General features: G+C 37.4%; 1 protein-coding gene across 1 annotated transcript; it reads left to right on the top strand.

Annotated features, from left to right (window-relative positions):
• Positions 1–8544: 8544 nt before the first annotated feature.
• TEX55 (testis expressed 55) lies at positions 8545–13919 on the top strand. The gene is made up of 5 exons (XM_077994085.1): positions 8545–9094; positions 9191–9374; positions 9564–10224; positions 10801–10944; positions 13851–13919. The coding sequence occupies exons 1-5, from the start codon at positions 8545–8547 to the stop codon at positions 13917–13919; spliced, it is 1608 nt and encodes a 535-aa protein (XP_077850211.1).
• Positions 13920–24549: the final 10630 nt, after the last annotated feature.

Raw genomic sequence — 24549 nt, 5'->3', positions numbered from 1 at the left:
CCAGAATATATAAGGCACTGAAACAACTCTATTGGAAAAAATCTGATAATCCAATTAAAAAGGGACAAAAGATCCGAATACACATTTCTCAAAAGAAGACATACAAATGACAAACAGGCATATGAAAAGGTACACGACATCATTGATCATCAGAGAAATGCACATCAAAACTACAATGAGATGACATCTCACCCCATTTAAAACAGTTTTTATCCATAAGACAGGCAACATTGAATGCTGGTGAGGATGTGAATAAAAGGGAACCCTTGTAGACTGTTGGTGAGAATGTAAATTATTTTCACTATGGAGAAAAGTTTGGATGTTCCTCAACAAGAAAAAAACTAAAAATTGAGCTACCATAGGATCTACAATCCCATTGTTGGGTACACACCCAAAAGGAAGGAAATCAGTATACCAAAGAGATATCTTCACTCCCATGTTTATTGCTGCAGTACTCACAATAGCCAATCTTTGGAAGTAACCTGAGTGTCCATCAACAGATTAATGGACTTTTTAAAATGTGATATGTATATATACAACGGAGTAGTACTCGGCCATAAAAAAAGAATCGAGCCAGGTGCAGTGGTTCACGCCTGTAATCCTAACACTTTGGGAGGCCAAAGCAGGCAGCTCACTTGAGTTCTGGAGTTCGAGACCAGCCTGGCCAACATGGTAAAATCCCATCTCTACTAAAAATACAAAAATTATCTAGGCATAGTGGCACATGCCTGTAATCCCATCTATGTGGGAGGCTGAGGCCCAAGAATCGTTTGAACCTAGGAGGCGGAGGTTACAGTGAGCTGAGATTGTGCCACTGCACTCCAGCCTGGGCAACACAGCAAGACTCTGTCTCAAGAAAAAAAAAATGGGATCCTGTCATTTGCAACAACCTGGATGGAACTGGAGATCATAATGTTAAGTGAAATAAACCAGGCACAGAAAGACAAATTTCACATGTTCTCGCTTATTTGTGGGAGCTAGAAATAAAAACAATTGAACTCATGGAGATAGAGAGTAGAAGGATGGTTAACAGAGGCTGGGAAGTATAGTGAGGAATTGGGGGAAAGTGGGGATGGTTAAGGAGAACAAAAGCACGGAAGGAATTAATAAGACGTAGTACTTGCTAGCACAACAGGGTTAGAATAGTAAAAAAATTAATTCTACATTTTAAAATAAAAGAGTGTAATTGGATTGTTTAAGACACAAGGATAAATGCTTGAGGTGATAGATACCCCAATACCCCATTTACCCTGATCTGATTATTACACATTGCATACTTGTATCAAAATATCTCATTTAACCCATAGATAAATACACCTACTATGTAATCAAAACACATATATAAATAAAAATGAAAAAATAGGTTATACATTTCCAGAAAATAAAAACTGACATAATCACTATCAAATCATCCTGCCATATAAAATACTAAAATGAGTCCTTCAGGCCAAAATGAAAGCATACTTGATGGTAATTCAAATCTATGTAAAGAAATAAAGAGCACTAGTAAAGGTAAGTACTTAGATATTTGATGTGGTTTGGCTGTGTCCCCACCCAAATCTCTTCTTGTAGCTCCCATAATTCCCACATGTTGCAGGAGAGACCTGGTGGGAGATAATTGAATCAAGGGGGTGGATCTTTTCCATGCTGTTCTCATGAATAAGTCTCATGAGATCTGATGGTTTTAAAAACAGGAGTTTCCCTGCACAAGCTCTCTCTTTTTGCCTGCTGCCATCCATGTAAGACAGGACTTGCTCTTCCTTGCCTTCTGCCATAAGTGTGAGACCTCCCCAGCCACAACTCTAAGTCCATTAAATCTCTTTATTTTGTAAACTGCCCAGTCTTGGGTATGTCTTTATCAATAGTGTGAAAAATGGACTCATATAATATTATAAAAGACGTTATAGACACACTTCTCTATGTAACTCTTTCCTTCTCCTACCTGTTTTAAAAGATAACAGCATAAGTCAATTATAATAGCTGTGTGAATGGGTTTATATTCTGTAAAGGTATAATTTGTATGAAAATAATAATACAAAGAATGGTGAAGGGAACATAGATATACTGGAGCGAAGTTTTTAATAATGCTGAAGTTATGTTAGCATAAATCCAAACAAGATTATTTTAAGTTAAGATTAAACTAACTGTAATACCCAGATAAATCGGTAAGAAAATAACTCCAGAAACAGTAAAATAAACAGCAATTGAATTTAAAAGGTACACTAGGAAATATCTATTTAACACAATGAAAGAAGGACTTGAGGAACAAAAAATATATGACATATATAAAATAAACAAAACATGTATATCCTACTTATAAATCAAAAGGCAGAGATAGTCAGAATGGACCCTCCCCCGAAAAAAAAAAATCCAACTATACCACTACGTCTGTACCGTCTACAAGAGACAAACTTTAGATCAAAAGACACAAATACATTGAAAGTAAAAAGGTTTTTTAAAATATGCCATGCATGAAGTAATCAAAGACAGCTGGAGTGGCTATACTACTACAACCCAAAATAGATTTTAGGACAAAAATTGTTACTAGAAAAAGTACATTTTATAATGATAAGAAGGTCAATCTATCAGGTATACATAATGATTATAAACACATATGGCCCTAACAACAGAACTCCAAAAATATATGAAGCAAAAACTTACAGAATTGAAGTGAGACATGGATAATTCAAGAATATAGATGGAGATGTCAATACTCCACTTTGAATAATAGAATGAACAGCTAAGAAGAAGATCAACAAAAAAATAATAGAATGAACAACTAAGAAGAAGATCAACAAAGAAAGAGAAGACTTAACTAACACTATAAACCAACTAGACCTAACAGACTTCTAGAGAACATTCCACCTAACCCAGCAGAATATACATTCTTTTAAGAGCACATGAACATTCTCCAAGATAAACCATATGTTATACCATAAAACAAGCCTCAGTAAATTTTAAAAGATTAAAATCATACAAGGCCAAACACAGTGGCTCATGCTTGTAATCTCAGCACTTTGAGAGGCCGAGGAGAGTAGATTACCTGAGGTCAGGAGTTCGAGACCAGCCTGGTCAACATGGCGAAAACCAGTCTCTACTAAAAATACAAAAATTAGCCAGGCATGGTGGCACATGCCTGTAATCCTAGCTACTCAGGAGGGTGAGGCAGGAAAATCGCTTGACCCAGGAGGCAGAGGTTGCAGTGAGCTGAGACCATGCCATTGCACTCCAGCCTGGGCCACAGGAGACTCTGTCTCATTAAAAACAAACAAACAACAACAACAAAAAAACCCATACAAAATATATTCTGCAATCACAATGAAATTAAAAGATAAATCAACAGAAAAAAATTTAGAAAAATTAGAAATATGTGGAAATTAAACAACACATTCCTAACTAGCCAATGGATTAAAGAAGAAATCACAAAAGAAATTAGAAAATACTTTTAAAGTATTTTCTAAAGCATAAAAGTATAAATCCAAATGAAAACACAACATACTAAAACTTATGGGATACAGAAAAGCAATGCTTAGAGGAAAATTTGTTGCTATAGAGGCCTATATTTTAAAAACAGCAAAGGTCCCAAATCAATAACCTACTTTTCCACCTTAAAAAACTATAAAAAAGAACAAACTATACCCACACCAAACAGAAGGAATGAAATAATAAAGATTAGAGAGACGTTAATATAATGGAGAATATAAAATGAGAATATAAAAATCACAGAAAAATAATTTAAAGGTGGTTTTTTTCAAAATATCAACAAAATTGATAAGCTTTTAACTAGGTTGACAACATTAAAAAAAGACTCAAATGACTAAGTAATGAAAAAAGGGACATTACAATATAGATTATATTATCTAATATATTAGATACATTAGATAAAATATCTAATATGTATTTCTAATATCTATATATATCTAATATAGATATACATTGTCTAATACATATGGGCATATTCTCAGAAAGGCTTAAATATCAAAACTACTGTGCTACCGTGTTTATTGCAGTATTATTGTGAATAAATAGCCAAGATATGGAAACAACCTAAGTATCCATCAACAAAACTCTATCAGGATGGAAAAGTGGCTATAAAGAGAGCATTCCTCAAAAACATTGAAACGCAACCTGCTGGCATCTGGGTAAAAAGACTAAACTCATGGTTAAGTAATGGACATACTGAAAGCTTGGGAGGAAAAGCTGGGGAGAGAGATTGTTTGAATAATTAGTTTATCAAAAAGTTTCTGCATGTATTGGACATCCAGAAAAGCACATGCATGCCCAGGGAATGATGCATGTAATATACAAACTGTCCAGACTTTACCTTTTGGTTTTTTATTATGAAGTATGCAAAGAAACAAGAAAGTATGGCTAGGAGAAATTAAAATAAACTGCTACTAAGGAAGCACAGATACTGGACCAAAACTTTAAATCAACTGTCTTAAAAATGTTCAAAGAGCTAGGGGAAGACAGGTCAACTGAAATTGTTCAGCCTGAAGAAAAGGAAGAAGAATGAAGAAAAATTTACAGAGCCTCAGAGACCTATAAGACACCCTTAAGTGTACCACTTATGCATGGTGGGAGCTCCAGAAAAAGAGGAGAGAGAGAAAGGGAAAGAAAAAATATTTAAAGAAGTAATGGCTGAAAATGTTACAAATTTGATAAAAGAAATGAATGTACACATTCAGGAAGCTCAACAAACTCCAAAAGAATAACATAAAAAGATCCACACTGATACATGACAGTAAAACTTTCAAAAGAGAAAGATATTTTGAAAGAGAAAATCTTGAAAGCAGCAAAAGAGAAGTGATTCCTCACATATAAAGATACTGAAGATGAACAGCCAATTTCTCAGCAGAATTTATGGAAGTGAGAAAGCAGTGAGACAACATACTTACAGTTGAAAAAAATACCATCGACCAGAAATTCTACATTCAGCAAACTACCTTTCAGAAATAAAGAAGAAATTAAGACATTCCCAGATAAACAAATCCTAAGGAGTTCATCTAGAGTAGGCCTGCCATACAAGAAATTCCAAAAGGATATCCTCAAGTAGAAATGAAAGATACAATAACTTGAAGTCATATGAAGAAATAAAAAAAAATACTGGTTTTGGTATCTATATAGGTGATTTAATAGCCAGCATCATATGTTTGGTTTGAACCTCTTTTTATGTATGATTCAAATGATGGATGTACAAAATAATTACAATAAACCTATGTTAATAGGCCCACGCTGTATAAAGATGCTATTTGTGACAACAATAACACACAAAAAAAGAGACAGACATGTATTATATAAGAGCAGGGTTTTGTATACCATTGAAGCTAGGATGGTTTTAATTCAAAATAGGCTGTTATAAGTTTAGGAGGCTAATTGTAATCCCTAATTAACCACTAAGACAATAACTAAAAATATATACACAGAAAAGGAATGAGAAAGGAATCAGTATGATACACTATAAAAAAAATCAACTCAACACAAAGGATGGTAGTAATGGAAGAACCGAGGAACAAAAAAGATATAACATATAAAAATAAATAGCAAAATGACAGAAGTCCTTCCATAGCAGTAATTACTTTAAATGTAGATGGATTAAGCTTTCCAACAAAAGACAAAGATTGGCAGAATAGATTTTGAAAAATATGATCCAACTACTTAGTGTGAGATTCTTTTTAGTTTCAAAGACATTAATAAGTTGAAAATACAACTATGGAAAAAGATATTCCATGCAAATAATAACCAAAAGAGCGCTAGAGGTGCTATACTAGTATCAGACAAAATAGACTTTAAGTCAAAAACTGTTATGAGGGATGAAGAAGTGCATTATACATTGATAAAAGTGTCAATTAAACAAGAAGACTTTATTTCTTCTTGTTTATAATATTTATTTATAGAAAATAATTATTTGTAGAACACAACAAGCTCAAATTTTGTGAAGCAAGCATTGACAAATTTGAAGGGAAAGGCAGACAGTTCTACAATAATAGTTGGAGATTTTAATACCCCACTTTTTTTTCGTGAAATAGGGTGTCACTCTGCTGCCCAGGCTGAAGTGCAGTGGCACAATCACGGCTCAGACAGCCTCAACTTCCTGGTCTCAGGCAATCCTCCCACCTCAGCCCACCAGTAGCTGGGACCACAGGTGCATACTACCACACCTGGCTGATTTTTGTGTTTCCCACTTTCAGTAATGAGTAGAACACTAGACAGAAGAGCAGTAAGAAAATATAGGACTCGAACAACACTATCAACCAATTAGACCTAACACCTATGAAGAACATTCCACCCAACAACAGCAAATACACATTCTTTCCATGGAATATTCTCCAGTATAAACCATATGTTAGGCCACAAAACAAGCCTTAATGTATTTTAAAAGACTGAAACCATACAATGTATCTTCTCTGAACACAGCAGAATGAAGCTAGAAATCAATAAGAGAAGGAAAACTGGAAAATTCATACATATTTGGAAATTAAACAACATACTTTTAAACAACCAATGTATCAAAGAAAAAAAATCACAGAGAAAATGAGAAAATATCTTCAGATGAATGAAAACATAACACCAAAAACTTGAGAGATGCAGCAAAAGGATCAGCTCAGAGGGAAATTTGTAACTACAAAACAGCTACATTAAAAAGAATAAAGATCTCAAATTAATAAATCATCATTTTGTAAAGTATATACATACCTATAGATATAAACACAAAGATTTGCATGGGGGTATTTCCAGAAGGATACACATCAAAATGTCAAGAAAGGTTCTCTCTTGAGTGTTTGGGAATTTTTTTCTTTATGCTTTCTTTTTTATATTTCTACGATTATTACATTTAAGTTATAAAATGGAAAAATAAATCTCCAAAACCAACAACCCTTTGAAGCTACAAGCCATAGCCCAAGAGCTATTTTACTCTAAACACAGTATCCAATTGTGTCATGCACTTTTAAATAAATAAGGTAGATAATTCATAAAGTTACATTCAACAAGCACTTCTTGAGCACCTGTTATGTTCTAGGCACTGTTACATAAATGACTTTACTTCAGAGTAGTGTGCTTAGATTCTCCTTTCCATTCCTAAGTATGGTGTCAAGTGTATCCACTCTCCCTGTCACACTTTGATCACAAGTATTTGAATTTGGATTTTAAGTCTCATTTCTAATTGTTTAATGCAGTTAAATCCTTACTAAAGGAATATCTGGCCTCACACTACCAACCCTTGGCCTGCCTCAGTGATTTCAGGCTTTGCAAGGTCAAATACGTCTCATCAATCACCACCTCTGTACTGGCCTACTCCTGAAAGTAGACAGCCTACTGACTCTGAGGTGCATTCTTAAGGTTGATTGCAAAGGGGGAGGGCCAAATGTCAAAACCTGGGCCCCACTGGCCGACACCATCAAATACAAATTCTCCACTTGTTAAATATTCCTTCTGGTATCTTTCTCCACTTTCCTTACTCCCTTCCTTTCTGGAACTCTGGTTTGGCCTCCTTCTAACTCGCCTCTCTGCGGTAAGACCACTAGATGGTGCAGTTTTAGAACCCATTCTCACTGGATCTTCTCTCCTCTCTCTGGCTCTCCCGCCATAGATCACATGTCTAATTCAGCAAGAAAACACCTTGGGGCAGGAGTTTCCACTGCCAAGACAGCTATACCCAAAGGGGATGGAAAACAACTGGTGACCTGTCCTTTGGATGGGGGAGAGGACGCTCCTGCAGGAATAAACTGCCAAGGGGTGTGTTAGGGGTGGAGAGCAAAACTCTTTTCTTTACATTCTTTTCTTGTGAGGGCAGATCCCTAAGATTGTAATAGCATGAGTGTTAGTAAGACTAAACTTCCTGGTACTACTGAAAACAGCACTGGCACTGTAAAGGTAGTACTGAAAAATGTAAAAGAATATAATGTGGTTGTGTTACCACAACACTGAATAGAGTCAAAGAAGAGTAACTTTTAGCAAGACTATTTACTTAGCACAGCGCCCAGTCTAGCATCATACTGTGCATTACATCTGTGATTAGAGACAAACTCAGTACCAAAGTGTGAATTTGAGTTATTGGCAATAGCAACAACCTCTGTTCAGGTTTGTGGTCCTCGTGCAGCTGGTTGTGTGTTCATCTGCTAACATTTGGAGGTGCGGTGGGGGATGTTAATCAGGGGAGCAGTACCTGAGAGAGGGCCTTTTTCTCACACACTGCCGAGAACCTCCGCGAACAAGGAAGAGGGTAAATCTCGAGGTGGCGATGCACGGAGCCCCGTGGCCTGGTCGCTCGGCTTGGGGAGGAGAAGCTCTAGCTGCCAGAGCCTGGGAATTGCCTCTTCTCAGGAGATGGCGTAGTCCCTGCGCTCGCCTGCGCCCTGCAGGGTCAGCTAACGGCCATCCCTCCACTTACAACAGCGGGGCGGCCACTCGCCCTGACGCGCGCAGAGACCCGAACAAAGCCCGTGGGAATCATGTGGCGTTCCTGAAGGGTCACCTAGACGACCCAGCCCAGCTCCGCCCACAGTGCCTGGCAACCTAGACCAGTCAGGGACGCAGCAGGAAATGGAAGAGCCTCCGCAAGAGGCTCTGGCTGAACCCTTGGAACATGAAAGCCCAGCCGCTCCCTCAAGTGCTGGCCACACTAATGGCCAGGAAGACGACGACCAGAAGAACCAGGCCGAAAGGAAGGCAGATAACCACACTGCTCACAGAATAGCTGACCAGACTGCCCTAAGAGTGCCTAGCCAGGCTAACTTCAACATATTTAGCCAAACTACCAATGGAGTAGCTGAACAAAATGGGCGTAGTACACCTGGTCAGGCTGGCCACAGAGCATCCGACCCTGCTAATGTTTCTGACCTTAGAGCAGATGATCAGGTTGACCAAACACCATCTGAACAAACTGAAGGCAAGGCATCTAGCCAAGCTAATAATGTACAGTATGAACAGAGTGACGGTCAGGTGTCTGGCCTGACCGAGGAAAGAACTGCTGAACAGATTGAACGAAGATTATCTAGCCAGGCTGAGAGAGTAACTGCTGGGCAGATTGATGGTAGACTGTCTATGCCATCTGACCAGAGAGGTTCCAGACAGACTGACCACAGAATGTCAGGCCAGGCTGAGAGAAGAACTTCCGAGCATATTGGTGATATATTATCTACACAGTCTAACCGAAGAGCTTCTGAACAGACTGACCGCAAAATGGCAGGCCAGTCCCAGAGAAGAGCTTCCGAGCAGATGGACCGTAGACTATCTGACAAGGCTGAGGGAATAACTTCTGAGCAGATTACATACACATTATCCAGACTATCTGAGAAAAGACCTTCTGTGCAGATTGACAGTGGGTCATCCATACCATCTGACCAAAGTCCTTCTGTGCAGATTGACAGTGGGTCATCCGTACCATCTGACCGAAGTCCTTCTGTGCAGATTGACAGTGGGTCATCCGTACCATCTGACCAAAGTCCTTCTGTGCAGATTGACAGTGGGTCATCCGTACCATCTGACCGAAGTCTTTCTGTGCAGATTGACAGTGGGTCATCCGTACCATCTGACCGAAGTCCTTCTGTACAGATTGACAGTGGATCATCCATACCATCTGACCAAAGACCTTCAGTACAGATTGACCGCAGAATGTCAGGCAAAGTTAGAACTTCTGTGAAAACTGACTACAGATTGGCTAGCCTGGTTGACCAAGGAACTTCTGAGCAGATTGACCTCAGATCGCATGGCCTCGTTGACCACAAAACATCTGTAAAGACTCACCACCAAGTGTATGGCAAAGCCACTGAACTAGCTGAACACCAGACTATTGACCAAGCTCATAGTAATGCTGATCAACCTCCAGTTGACAAGGCTGACTACAGTGAATCTGACCAGATTGACCACTTAGCAGACAGACAAGCTAATCACAAAGACCAACTGTCTTACTATGAAAGACATGGCCAGTCTGAAGACAGGATATTTCCCCAGTTAGGCAATAGCAAGAAGGACAAAGAGGCTGACTACAGAGTACAACCCTGCAAATTTGAGGACAGCCAAGTAGACCTCAATTCCAAGCTTTCAGTTGAAATGGAAACTCAAAATGCAACCACTACCCCAGCCTACCACCCAGTTGATGCCAGATTCACCAGTAATTTCCAAGCAAAAGACCAAGCCCTTTTCCCAAGACTCCCCTCCATCTCATCCAAATTGAACCATATTAGTAGTCAAGAAAAAACTCAAGCCGTAGTAACCAAATCTGTAAGTTAAATGGGCATTTGACACCTACCTGGGAGATCAGAGATCTAGATGGGGCCTGGAGAGTAGAAATAGGGGTACGATGGAAGGGCATATATTGCATCAAGGATAAAGAAAAAACCCACATGTTGTGGTATGTGTGACCCATAATTTCAGGAAGGGCAAAAGAAGGATGAGTATTGCCTTCTCTACTCCCAAAGGCCGTTCAGGAAGGATTAAAAACCAGGATTCAGGAAACCTGCCTTTTACGTCCTGGTTCTGCAACTAACTCTGTGATATTAAGTCATTTTCCCTCTCTGGGCTTCTACCAGGAGATGGGAATTTGGAGTCGATTAGAGATCCCTGCAAAGGGAAAAGTATTTGAAGTTGATTGGCAATGCCTAGGGTACCCCCCAGGACATGAGGTGCATTATATTGCACCTGGAGACCTGGAGGAATATCCAAGTCTCTCTTAAAAATGTGTCTTTTCTCCAGCTCCTGGTGTTAAGATCTCATTGACATCAGATTTCACTGATAATGACAATTCCTAGGCCCTTCAGGTTTACTAAGGATTCTTTGGTGGGGGGATTTAAATTTCAGGATGAATTTTCAGAAATTGAGCAAGGAAAGAGTTATCGTATACGCAATCAAACTTGTAGAAGGTTCCCTTCTATAGTTTATGAAGATCCTTATCAAGTTTCACTCCAATACATGGAAAAACACCACATTCTGCAAATATTCCAGGTAAACCTCTCAATTCCTCTCTTTAATTGTAAGTTTTTCAAGAGGTACAAGAAAGGGCGTATTCTGTAAAAAGGGATATATTCTAATTGAGAAATTAATAAGTGCATTAAGATGTAGTTACCATAAGTAGTAAATGATAAACACCAAATAGATGATACCATTGTATGAAGCCATTCAGAGGGATTATAGATCAGGTAGGTTGGTTGATAGGGAAAAACTTGGCCAAAGGTTAAAGAGCCAGACTAGGAAGGAAGGACAAAATATTATCAATTGAAAAGAAGAGAAAAAGGAAATCCAGGCAGAAGTATTATACCATCCCGTGTTGCTAATAATGAGGATATGTTCTGAGAGTTCTGAAACATGCATCATCAGGCAATTTTGTCACTGTGTGAACATTGGTGTACTTACACAAATCTAGATGATATAGCCTACCACACACTTAGGCTATATGGTGTAGCCTATTGCTCCTAGGCTACAAACTTGTATTGTACATTATTATAATGAATACTGTAGGCAATTGTAATACAATGGGAAGTATTTGTGTATCTAAACATAGAAAACATACAGTAAAATTACCATATGAGAGATAAAAATGGTACACCGCTATGGAGTACTTAACTATGTATGGAGCTTGCAGGCCTGGAAGTTGCTCTGAGCGAGTCAGTGAGTGAGTGCGTGGTGAGTTAGTGTAAAGGCCTTGGATGTTACTGTACAATACTGTAGACTTTAGAAACATTGAACACTTAGGCTACACTAAATTTTTTTAACATGTTTTTCTTCAAAACTAAATTAACCTTAGCTTACTGTAGCTTTTTAACTTTATAAACTTTTAAATTTTTTAATCTTCTGACTGTTTTGTAATAACACTTAGCTTAAAATACACATTGTACAGCTATACAAAAATATTTTTCTTTACATTCTTATTCCGTAATCTTGGTTCTATTTTTTAATGTTTTTTTACTTTTATTTTTCTACTTTTTTAACATTTTTTATTTAAAACTAAGACACAAATACACACTAACCTATGCCTACAGGGTCAGGATCATCAATATCACTGTCTTCCACCTTCACAACTTGTCCCACTGGCAGGTCTTCAGAGGCAATAAATGCATGGAGCTGTCATCTCCAGTAATAACAATGCCTTCTCCTGGAATACCCCCTGAAAAACCTCCCTGCTGTTTTACAGTTAACTTTTTTTAAATAGGTAGACAGAGTACATTCTAAATAAATCACATAGCAAGTACATAAACCAGCAACATAGTCATTTATTTTTCAAGTATGAGGTACTGTCATAACTTCATGTGCTATATTTTTATACGACTGGTAGCAAAGTAGGTTTGTTTACACCAGCATCACCACAGACACATGATTAATGTTTTGCACTATGGCATTATGACAGCTATGACAGCTATGACGTCACTAGACAATAGGAATTTTTCAGCTCCATTAAAATCTTGAAACGCATCACTATATGGAACATGACTATACTTTCAAAAGATGACCAATCTCGTAACCATCTAAGAATCCACATGCTCTAGAGGGGAAAAGAAATACTTTAAAATTGCTTCTAATTCTTCAAATTACAAATCTCATTGACCTCAGTATGTGGTGCTGGAATTTGTGGTTAGAAAGGTGTAAAATAAGAATGGCTTACCTCAAATGAAAACCTTTAAACTGAAAATTTTTGAATGTAAAGAAGTAGAGCATAGAGGAAAGAGAACAGATTTTGTAATCTGTTAGCCCAAGGCTCAAATCCTAACTTTGTACTTCTTGTCTTTGTGATTTGGGAAAAATTACTTAACTTTTGTGAACCTAAGATTCCTCACATAAAATAAGGATAAGTGATGTCTACTTCATTAACCTTGGTCTATGCCTTTTCCTTCTTCAAATGTCTTTTTGTTGGAAGAGTACTAATGTCTGGGTTTCTGGCTTTAATTAAAGAACTACTAATTATTAAACTGAAGGATGAAACCTGTTGAGACGTCCATTGAGACAGTAGTTTTAATCATTTTATAATTTTCTTCACCTGTGAAGAAAAAATGCTTATGCATGCAATATTGTTATATGAAAAAATAGTAATTAAATATGTGTTCAACAGAAATAGCTATAAAACACATAATGGAATGACGTTGGTGCCTTAGATAGACCTGAATATTTTATCCTGAAATCTGCCTGATTGTTATGCCCTGCAAGTGAGAATTGTGCTTACTTTATTATAATTCTTTAATTTATTCAATAACAACAAAAGTATGGAAGTGTATCTAAAGTTTTATGTATACTTTTTCATAATATTATAATACTGAACATCATTTTTGCCATTTATAATCAAATGTCTCAGAAGGAAGATTCTATGCAAAATTGTGCAGTGTTTTAAAATTTTTATTCAAAAAGTTTTTCTCGTACTGTTCTTCAAAGCAAATAATTTATTAATTTCTCAATCTAGCAAGATCACAATTCTCAAAACAAATATTTTCTTCCAAACTTTCTCGCTATCTCTTTGAACTTGGAAACTAGTGAAAATATCAATCGCTATTTATACTAAATTTTTATTCCTCTAAATTTTACCTTAATTTGCCTAATTTTATTAGTAATAATAAAGTAAGCTGTTACTTAATTTCTTCAAAATACCATAGTGAGCCGGAAATAGTGGTGTGCACCTATAGTCCTAGCTACTCAGGATGCTGAGGCAGGAGGATTCCTTGAGCCCAGGAGTTTGAAGCTATAGTGAGCTATGAACTATGATAGTACCACTGCATTCCATCTTGGGTGACAGAGTGAGAACCCATCTCTGAAAAAAACAAAAGCTATGGTATGTGTTAGGTTAGTGGAAGAGATAGCATCAAATATAACCTGACCACATAACTTTTGCTCAGAGCCATAATATGTTGCCTTATGCTCTCTCTCAGCAGATTACTGAAAACTTAGTCTATGAAAAGCCAGAGGACCCCCTGAATTTTATGCTGTGCCAGGTATAGAATTGGAGAAAAAGAACAACCTTTTAATTCTCTTTATTGTAAAATACAGCACACATACAGCAAAGTGTATAGAACAAAGTACGTACAACTCTGAATTCTTATGAAGTAAACGTACCTTTGATTACCATTCAAGTTTTAAAAAAATAAATAAAACATAACCAGCATCCCAGAAGCCCCCCTCCTTTCCCTCACAGTTATTACTTCCCACAAAAGGATTCTTTATGACCTTTATGGCAATGACCTCCTCACTTTTCTCTATAATTTTATCACTAAACCTGAATCATGAAACACTTGTGTTTATATTTGGCAGCTTTTGAACTGTATATAAAGGGAACCATATCATATGTAATCAATTGTATCTGGTTTCTTATGCTCAAAATTATGTCATTGGGATTGATCCATGCTGTTGTATGTGGCAATAGTTCATTCATTTTAATTGAAAGGGGTGTCCAATCTTTTGGCTTCCCTGGGCCACTTTGGAAGACAAATTGGGGCCACACGTAAAATACACTAACAATGATAGCTGATGACCTGATGAGGAAAAAAAACACACAAAAAAATCTCATAATATTTTAAGAAAGTTTACGAATTTTTGTTGGGTCTCATTCAAAGCTGTCCTCAACCACATGTAGCCCACAAACTGCAGGTTGGACAAGCCTGCTGTGCAGTATTCATTGTGTAGAATACCATAATGTATCCTACCTTCAATGGGAATTCAGGTTGTTTCCAACTTGGAGTTATTGCAAAAATTTTTGCTGTAAACCTTCTTGCACATGTCTTTTGGTAACACATTTCCCTTGAGTGCATACCTTGAAGAGTAATTGCTGGATCATAGGGTATGTGTTTCCTCAGCTTTAGTAGATTATTTCAAACAATTTCCCAAAGTGATTATACCCATTTATGTTCCCACCAGCAGTGTGTAAGAGTTCCAGTTGTTCCACATCCTTACCCATGCTTACTACTATCAGTGGTTTTAGCATCAGCCATTTCGATAGGTGAATAGTAACATATCATTGCAATTTCATTTTGCTTTTTCCTGATTACTAAGGCAGTTGCATATCTTTTCATTTGTTTATTGGCCATTTGGAAATACTTATTTTTCTATTGCATTGTTTGTCTTTTTCTTAATCATTAGTAACAATTTTCCATATATTCTGGTTATGACTTCTTTGTTAATTATGCTTGTTGCAGGTGTCTTTCCACTGTGTCTTCCCTTTATTTCTCTTAAATGTATCTTTGCATGAACAGAAATTATTAATTTTAATATAGTCAAATTTAACCATCTTTTGTTTTATGATTAGCATTTTCAGTGTCCTGTTTTAGAAGCTTCCCCTTAGCCCAAGCTCTTGACGGGCTGTGTCGCTCAGGCTGGAGTGCAGTGGCACGATCTTGGCTCACTGCAGCCTCTACCTCCCAGATTCAAGGGATTATCCTGCCTCCCGAGTAGCTGGGACTACAGGCATGCGCCACCCCGCCCAGCTAAATTTTTTGTATTTTTAGTAGAGACAGGAACACACCATGTTGGTTAGGCTGGTCTTAAACTCCTGACCTCAAATGATCCGCCCGCCTGGGCCTCCCAAAGTGCTGGGATTACAGGCATGAGCCGTAGCACCCAGTCGACCATAGTTTTCCATAATATCTCATGAAAGTTTCTTTGTGGTTGGTCTTTTTAAAGAGCAGGGGGTGGGGGTTAGTTTTGTTTGTTTGTTGCTTTCACATTTATATCCACAATTGGTCTGGAATTGATTTTGTGCAGGGTGTAAGCTGGGGTCAAGTTTCATTTTCTTCCAGTCAGATATCGAGTTGAGCAAGTGCCTTTTAGTAAAACAACTATATCTTCCATATTGCTCTACTTGAATTATATAGTATATTTGTCCATCTTTGCTTCAAAACAAGACTGTCTTATTGCTTGTACAAAGTATAATTAAGCTTTTTGTTGATCTTATATCCAGCAACCTTACTAAACTCAAATTACTAATTCTAATAATGTATGTGTTTATTCTTTAGGTGTTTCTACAGATATATGTAAATAGTAACAGTTTTATTTTGGCCTTTACAATCCTTTTCCTTTTTTCCTCCTTGTTTTATTGCATGTATGATATATCTTCTCTTTGACTCTTCAGATCCACCTTCCTGTCTTCTCTACCACAAAAATACTAACTTGGAATTACCAAATCAACAGGCTCTCATTCCTTTTGACTTCCAATTGGGTTAAGCCAATGGAAAACCCTGGAAGATGATTATAAGGAGGAAACAAGGTGAAATCAGGTTTATTCTCCTGGCTTTCTCCCCTAAGAGGTCACCTTGATCTGTCTGTCTTAAGCTGTCTCACAGTATCTTATTTTATATGACTATTTTCTTCTGAATTCCAGCAATGTTCTCTCTTCTTGACCCTTCAACCCTAAAGTAAGTTCAACTGCTACTAGCTTTGGATTATTATATTGTCCCATGTGACTCCCCCTGCCTAATTCTTTTCAAATAGCCCATTTATAAATAAACTCTCATTGAATTCTATTATAAGTATGCCATCCATTTCCTGTTGGAATGCTGACGCTGGTTAGGGATGTCCTGTTTAATTAATGCTGAATAGAAGTAGCTACAGTGGTTCAACTTACTTGCTTTGGTACTTTTCTCACTGATATATAATAGTTGCACATATTTTTAAGGTGCATGTGATATTTTCATACATATATACAATGTGTAATGATCAAATCGGATAATTGAAATATTTACTACCTAAAACATTTATCTTTTTTTTCTTTTGGGAACATTATAATTCTTCTCTTCTAGCTATTTTGAAATATACAATAAAATATTAACTATAGCTTTCTTACTGTACTAAATACGAGAACTTATTCCTTTTAACTGTATTTTGTACCCATAACCAATTTCTCTACATCTTCCCTTCCCCTTTTCCCTTTCTAGCCTCTGGTAACCATGAATCTATTCTGCCTCCATGAGATCCACTTTTTTAGATCTCATATGAGTGAAAACATGCAATATTTGTCTTTCTGTGCCTGGCTTATTTCACTTAACATAAAGACCTCCAGTTCCATCCATGTTGCTGCAAATAACAGGACTTCCTTCTTTTTATGTCTGCATAGTATTCCTTTATATATATGTGTCACATTTTCTTTATCCATTCATGTGTTGATAAACACTTAGGTTGATTCCTTACCTTGGATCTTTTGAATAGCGCTGTAGTAAACATGGGAGTGCAGATATCTCTTCAAAACACTGATTTCCTTTCCTTTGGAAATAATAGCCAGCAGTGGGATTGCTTGACTATATCGTAGTTCTGTTTTTAGTTTTGTTTAGGAAACTTGATATGTTTTTCATAATGGCTGTAATACTTTACATTTACACCAATAGTGTGAAGTATTCCTCTTTCTTTGTATCTCCACCAGCACACTTGGTTTGTTTGGTGGTTTGGTTTTTCTTTTTTTTAAGTTGTTTGTTTGTTTTTTGGTCTTTTTGATAATAGCCATTCTAACTGGGATGAGATGGCATCTCATTGTGGTTTTGATTTGCATTTCCCTGATGATTAGTAATATTGAGCATTTTCCCATATACATCTTGACCATTTGTATATCTTATTTGGAGATATGTATATTCAGATCTTTTGCTTATTTTAAGTTGTGTTATTTTTTGCTGAGTTGTCTGAGTTCCTCTAGTTACTAATCCTTTGTCAGATGAATAGTTTGCAAATATTTTTCCCACTTTGTAGGTTGTCTCTTAACTCATTTTGTTTGCTGTGCAGAGAAGCTTTTTTTAATGAGGCTAGATTACTTGAGATTACTTGATGTAATCTCATTTGTCTAGTTTTGCTTTTGTTGCCTGTACTTTTGAGGTCTTACCTAAAAATCTTCATTCAGATCAATGTCCTATTGCTTTTTTTCCAATGGTTTATTCTAGTATTTTCGAAGTTTCAGGTTTTACATTTAAGTCCGTAATCCATTTTGAGTTGATTTTTGTATATAGTGAAAGATAGGGATGTAGTTTTATTTTTCTGCATATGGACATCCTGTTTACCAAGCACCATTTATTAAAGAGTCTGTTCTTTCCCCCAATATATATTATTGGCATCTTTGTCAAAAATTAGTTGACTGTAAGTGCATGGATATATTTCTGAGTTGTCCATTCTGTTCCATTAGTCTATGTGTCTGTTTTTATGCCAGTACCATGCTGTTTTAGTTACTGTAGCTTTGTAGTATAATTTGAATTCATCTGGTGTGATACCTTCTAGTATTCTCTGATGGTTATTTGTATTTCTGTGGGGTCAGTGGTGGTATCCCCTTTATCATTTCTCATTGTGTTCATTTGAATCTTCTCTCTTTTCTTTTTTATTACTTTAACTAGCAGTCTATCTATTGATATATTCTTTTTAACCAGCTCCTGAATTCATTGATTTTTTGAAGGATTTTTTGTATCTCTATCTCTTTCAGTTTCACTCTGAGCTTGGTAATTTCTTGCCTTCTGCTAGCTCTGGGGTTTGCTTGCTCTTAGTTCTCTAGTTCTTTAAGTTGTGATGTTAGGGTGACAATTTGAGACCTTTCTAGCTTTTTGATGTGCATTTAGGGCTATAAATTTCCCTCTTAACACTGCTTTAGCTATATCCCAGAAGTTCTGGTATGTTGTCTTTTTGTTCTCATTGGTTTCAGATAACTTCTTGATTTCTGCCTTAATTTCATTGTTTACCCCAAAGTCATTCAGGAGCAGGTTGTTCAATTTCCATGTAGTTGTGTGGTTTTGAGTGGGTTTCCCAATCTGGAGATCTAATTTGATTGGACTGCAGTCTGAGAGACTGTTTGTTATGATTTCACGTCTTTTACATTTGCTGAGAAGTGTTTTACTTCCAATTATGTGATTAATTTTAGAGTAAGTGCCATGTGGCACCAAAAAAATGTATATTCGGTGTTTTAAGGTGGAGAGTTCTGTAGATATCTATCAGGTCCAGTTGGTCCAGAGCTGAGTTCTAGTCCTGAATATCTTTGTTAATTTTCTGTCTCAATGATCTGTCCAATACTGACAGTGGGGTATAAAGTCTCCCACGATTGTTGTATGGGGCTCTAAGTCTCTTTGTAGGTCTTTAATAACTTGTTTTATGAATCTGGGTGCTCCCGTATTGAGTGCATATGTATTTAGAAGAGTTAGCTCTTCTTCCTGAATCAAACCCTTTACCATTTTGTAATGCCCTTGTCTTTTTTGTCCTTTGTTGGTTTAAAGTCTATTTGGTCAGAAACTAGGATTGTAACCCCTGCTTTTTTCTGCTTTCCATTTGCTTTGTAAATTTTCCTCCATCTCTTAATTTTGAGCCTGTGTGTGTCTTTGCATGTGAGATGTCTCTTGAGTTCAGCACACCAGTGGGTCTTGTCTTTTATCCTGCTTGCCATTCTGTGTCTTTTAATTGGGGCATTTAGCCCATTTACATTTAAGGTTAATATTGTTATGTGTGAATTTGGTCCTGTCATCATCATGCTGGCTAATTTTGCAGACTTGTTAATGTAGTTGTTTCATAGTGTCATTGGTCTGTGTACTTTGGGGTATTTTTATAGTGGCTGGTAATGGTTTTTCCAAGTTTGTGCTGAGAGGTCTGCTGCTAGCCTCATTGGGTTCCCCTTGTAGGTTCCTGATCTCTCTCTCTGGCTGCCTTTAAGATTTGTTTTCTTTTATGTTTATCTTGGTGAATCTGATGACTATGTGCCTTGGGGATGGTTGTCTTGTATGGTATCTCACAGGGGTTCTCTATTTTTCTTAAATTTTTATGTCCACCTCTGTGGTAAGATTGGGGAAATTTTCATGAACTATATCCTTACTCTGTTTTCCAAGTTGTTTATTTTCTCTCCTTTTCTCTCAGGAATGCCAGTGAGTCATAGATTTGGTCCCTTCACAATCCCACTTTTTTTGGAGGTTTTATTCATTTTTTTAAATAAAATATAAAAAACTTTTGTCAACTGAATTGATTCAAAAAACTGGTCTTCCAGCTCTGATATTCTTTCCTCACCTTGGTCAATTCTGCTGTTAATGATTCTAACCATATTAGTCATTCTTGAAGTGAATTCTTCAATTCTATAAGTTCAATTTTGTTCTGTCTTAAAATGGTTATTTCATCTTTCAGTTCCTAAAATGAATCATTTTAGTGGATTCCTTGGGTTGGGTTTCAACTTTCTGCTGGATCTCAATGATCTTTCTTGCCATGCAGATTCTGAATTCTATATCTGTCATTTCAGTCATTTCAATCTGGTTTAAAACCATTGCTGGGGGACTAGTCTGTTAATTTGAAGGTAAAGGGTCACTTTGGTTTTTGGAATTACCAGAGATTTTGCATTGATTCTTTCTCATGTGTGAGGGCTAGTGTTTCTTTACCTGTGATGGGAGTTGAGTATAATCAGTTGGCTTCATTTCTGCTTGCTTTCAGAGGGCCAATGCTCTGTGCAGGATTTTTGTGGCTGGGTTTTTACTTTAGGTTTCATAGATGCTGTATACTGGCAAAATATTTTTAGTGTTATAATTTGGGCTGAAATCCAGTAGTGGTGCTTAAGAGTAGTAGCCAGCAGATAGGCTGTTAGCCCTCTGCTCTTTCGTATTTTGACACATTCACAGTAGTGCTCTGCAGTAGAGGGGAGAGAGATGACCACTCCCCCTCAACTAGGTTCACTCCTGGAGTTTGGGGTAGCTGTCACCAATCACTAGCTCTGTACCTGCCTTTCCTTTGTTAGGTGTTCTGGACTGCAGGGCTCCCTCAGGCATGGAGCCACAGCTGGCAGTCAGGCCATACCCTTCCCTAACTGGCCCTGTGGAGGGAGGCACACCCGCTCCCCTACCAGCCTGAGAACCTGGGCGTCTCACCCCTTTCATTGTTCTGAGAGTTTCCCTTTGCTTGGGAGCTGCACAAATCAGTAAGTCCCACCTAGTTAGGAATAGCAGGGGTGAATGAAGTCACCTGGTCCATTATCCAGGCATATCCTGGGGGAACACAGAGCTGTGCCCACCCATAGAGTTCAGGCAGAGGTATGGTCACTGTGTGGAAGCCCCAGCCAGGGAGTGCTGCATGTCTAGGAGCAGCGGTTGGGTGGAGTAATCTGGCCCACCATCCAGGTGCTTCCTGGGAGAACACGTAGCTGCACTGCCCACAGAGTTTAGGCAGAGGCAGGTCTTCTCTGTTGGAAGCCCCAGCCAGCATGTTACACTTGCCTAGGAGCAGCAGGGGTGGGTGGAGTAACCTGATCTGCTGTTTGGGTGCTTCCTGGAGAAAAGCAGGAACTGTGTCTCCTGCCAGAGTTCAGGCAGGTGTGGGATCACTGTGCTGGAAGCTGACACTGAGCCTTATCTGGTGACTGGGAGTGGAGCAATCTGACTACTCTCTGGCATCATGACTGTGGCCTTTATTGGGGCTATGGCAGCTTGCACCAGGCTGCTCCAGCACCCAAAGCCTGTGGGTGTCCCTGTGGACTTTAGTGTTGCTTCTGCAGAAACTCTAGACGACTTTCAATATCAGTCTAGAGGCTCTGTGAGAGTCATGGGTGTTCTTCCATACCTAGGATTGCATAAGTCCCTGTAGGTAGTGTGGGGGTTCTCACCCCTTCCCCTTATTGGGGAGCTTCTCTTGCCTCCAGGCTAGTCCCAGGTGACTGGCTGCTCAGCTTTGCTCTTCTCTGTTTTCTATGTCCTCTCACTCCCTTGATGGATCCCCATGTGGTTTCTTCAGTTCATTTTTTTTTTACTTTCTATCTGTCTTCTATTTCCTATACTTTCCTTCATTTCCAGTGTATTTTCCTTTATTTGATTGAGCATAGTTAGTTATTACAGCTGCTTTAAAGTGCTTGTCTAGAGCCAAGTGCTCATGCCTATAATCCTAGCACTTTGGGATGCCAAGGTGGGCAGATCACTTGAGGCTAGGAGTTCAAAGTCAGCCTGGCCAACATGGTAAAACCCTGTCTCTACTAAAAATACAAAAAATTAGCCACCTATGATGGCAGGCACCTGTAGTCCCAGCTACTCAGGAGCTGAGGCAGGAGAATGGTGTGAACCTGGGAGACAGAGGTTTCAGTGGGCTGAGATCGCGCCACTGCACTCCATCCTGGGTGACAGAGTGAGATTCTGTCTCAACAACAACAACAAAAAAATTAGCTGGGTGTGATGGCGTGCACCTGTAATCCCAGCTACTTAGAAGGCTGAGGCACTAGAATCACTTGAACCCAGGAGGCGGAGGTTGCAGTGAGCCAAGATTGCACCACTGCACTCTGGCCTGAGTGACAAAGCGAAACTCTGTCTCAAAAATAAAGTGCTTCTCTAGTAACCTCAACACCAGATCATCTTAGAGTTGGCATCTGTTGATTGTCTTTTTTATTTAAAGTGAATTTCTATGCTTTCTATAAGTAGAATAATTTTAGACAACCTGGGATATTGTTATTATTATATTGCGTAGTCTGAGATTAGCTATAGTTTTCTGATGAATGTTGATTTTTTTTTAAATGGCAGTTAATATGCTTAAATTCAAAGTGTAAGTTCTCTCTTGCCTCATGTGATTAACAGGTCATCGCTCAGATCAATTCACATTACTTTGAATCTATCCTATGAGTACATGTTCTAGGGGTCAGCCTGAAGTTCATACACAATATTGGAGAATCTTTTTCTCCTTTCAGAATTCTCCCTCACTCTTCAGAAACTGTTCATATTTGGCCAGGCTACTTCCCCTGATTCTTCCATACAGAAAGACAGCAGGATTTCTTATCAGAGTTTTAGGCATTCTTGCACTGCCACAGCTGTCTATGACTGTGATTTCTATTGGGTCAAAGCGGAAAAAATGAAGAACTCATTTTGGTCACTTGGTCCAAGTTTAGACTTTCCTTTAAAATATATCTGTCTTTGTTTAGGCTCCAGAGCCTTCAGGAAGTTATGTTTTGGTTTGGTTTGATTTTTGCATTGGTTTGTTTGTGGTGGGTGAGGTGGGTGTTGTATTTTGTCCATTGTATACAGCTGTTATCTGCAGGAGTCATTTTTAAGTGCCTTTTCCTGTATTTAGGAAGCAGAACCTCCTTGTTAAAAAATAATATATGCATTTAAAGTTTTATCACATAAATTTAAATATATAGTATTTTCATTTAATTTAGTTCTAAATAGTTTCTAATATGTATTATAATTTCTTCTTCAACTCATAGGTTTGGGGACATTATATTATTTGTACAAATTATTAGATATTGGATTTTGTAGTTATCTTTTGGTTTCTAAGTCAATTGCACTTTGCTCATATAACATACTTTGTATAACATCAAATCTTTGAAATGTGTTTACTTGCTTTATGACACAGCATATGGTTAATAGTTGTGAATAAATTTTTTGTAGTTTTAAAAAAAGGTTTATTTACAATCATTGGTAAGTGTTCTGAATGTATCCATTAGGTCAGGCTTACTAAACATGTTATTCAAGTCTTCTAATATGATTGTGAATTTGTCTATCTCCCTGTAGTTCAGTCAGTTTTTGCTGTGTATATGTGCTTGGGGTTATGTTATTAAGTGCATATAAATTTAGAATTCTTATTTATTTCTGGCAAATTGAACTATTTATTATAAAGAGGTATATCACGTACTCTGACTACTTGGTTCAACATTATTGTGGCTATACCAGATTTATTTTTGTTAACATGTAAATGGTATTATATTTTTCTATCCTTATTACTTTTAATTTTCCTCTGTTCTTAGGTTTCAGATATGTTTTCTATAAATAGCATACAGTTGAGTTTTTGCTTTTTATCATTAATACTCAAATCTGGCAAGTTTTTAACCATTTACAATCAATACAATTAAAGATATATTTGAGGTTAAATCTCTTGTTTTGCTATGTGCTATTTGTCCTACTTGTTATGTTTCTTTTTCTTTACTTTTAGCCTTCTTTTATCATTCCATTTTCCCTCTATTGGCTTAGAAGTTATCTACTTTTATTTTTTGTTGTTTTTTATTGGGGAAATTTTTTAAATTAGCAAACTTTATTTTTAGAGCAGTTTTAAATTTATAGAAAAATTGGGCAGAAAGAACAGTTTCCATATATCTCCTTCCCTCATCTCCCACCACAAATTTCTCCTATTATTAACATTTTGCGTTAGTGTGGCACACCTGTTACAAATTGGTGAGCCAGCATTTGATATATTATTATTAACTAAAGACCATAGTTTACATTAGGGTTCTTTCTTTGTGTCGTACATTCTATGGGCTTTGACACATATATATGATCTACTGTGACATGGATCTACTGTGACAGTATTATACAGAATGTGGTCACTGTTCTAACAATCCTCATGATATTTTATAATGGTTCCCATAGAGACTGTAACGTATGTCCTTGATGTATCAAAGTACAAATTATTTGCACCAGCTCAATATACGGATTTCTGTATTTTGAATCTCTACATATTTTAGCCTAACAAAATATGGTAATTCCAAGTAAACCAAAATTGCAAGTGGAAAAAAATTGTTTTTCATTCTCCCTAGGTGCAGGAAATGATGAAAAACAGAGACAAAATGTGAAATCTACAAAGAACGAGCCTCTCTTCAGCATTGTTTACAATCATGTGTCAATACTATGTTCTGTTTTCCATCTGAGAAAAAAATGGTTTTGAATAGACATTGGTGGT

Source organism: Macaca mulatta, chromosome 2, assembly GCF_049350105.2.
Source record: "Macaca mulatta isolate MMU2019108-1 chromosome 2, T2T-MMU8v2.0, whole genome shotgun sequence".
Classification (NCBI taxonomy): Eukaryota; Metazoa; Chordata; class Mammalia; order Primates; family Cercopithecidae; genus Macaca; species Macaca mulatta.
Note: the sequence above shows the minus strand (reverse complement) of the source record. Positions and strands in the feature narration are given on the sequence as shown.

Excerpts from the sequence above, each read along its gene's own strand:
- TEX55 (XM_077994085.1), top strand. The coding sequence starts at position 8,545 with ATGGAAGAGCCTCCGCAAGAGGCTCTGGCTGAACCCTTGGAACATGAA. Across the intron at positions 9,095-9,190 it reads GACTGACCACAGAATGTCAG|GCCAGTCCCAGAGAAGAGCT; the intron begins GCCAGGCTGAGA and ends GCAAAATGGCAG. Across the intron at positions 10,225-10,800 it reads AAGCCGTAGTAACCAAATCT|GATGAATTTTCAGAAATTGA; the intron begins GTAAGTTAAATG and ends TTTAAATTTCAG.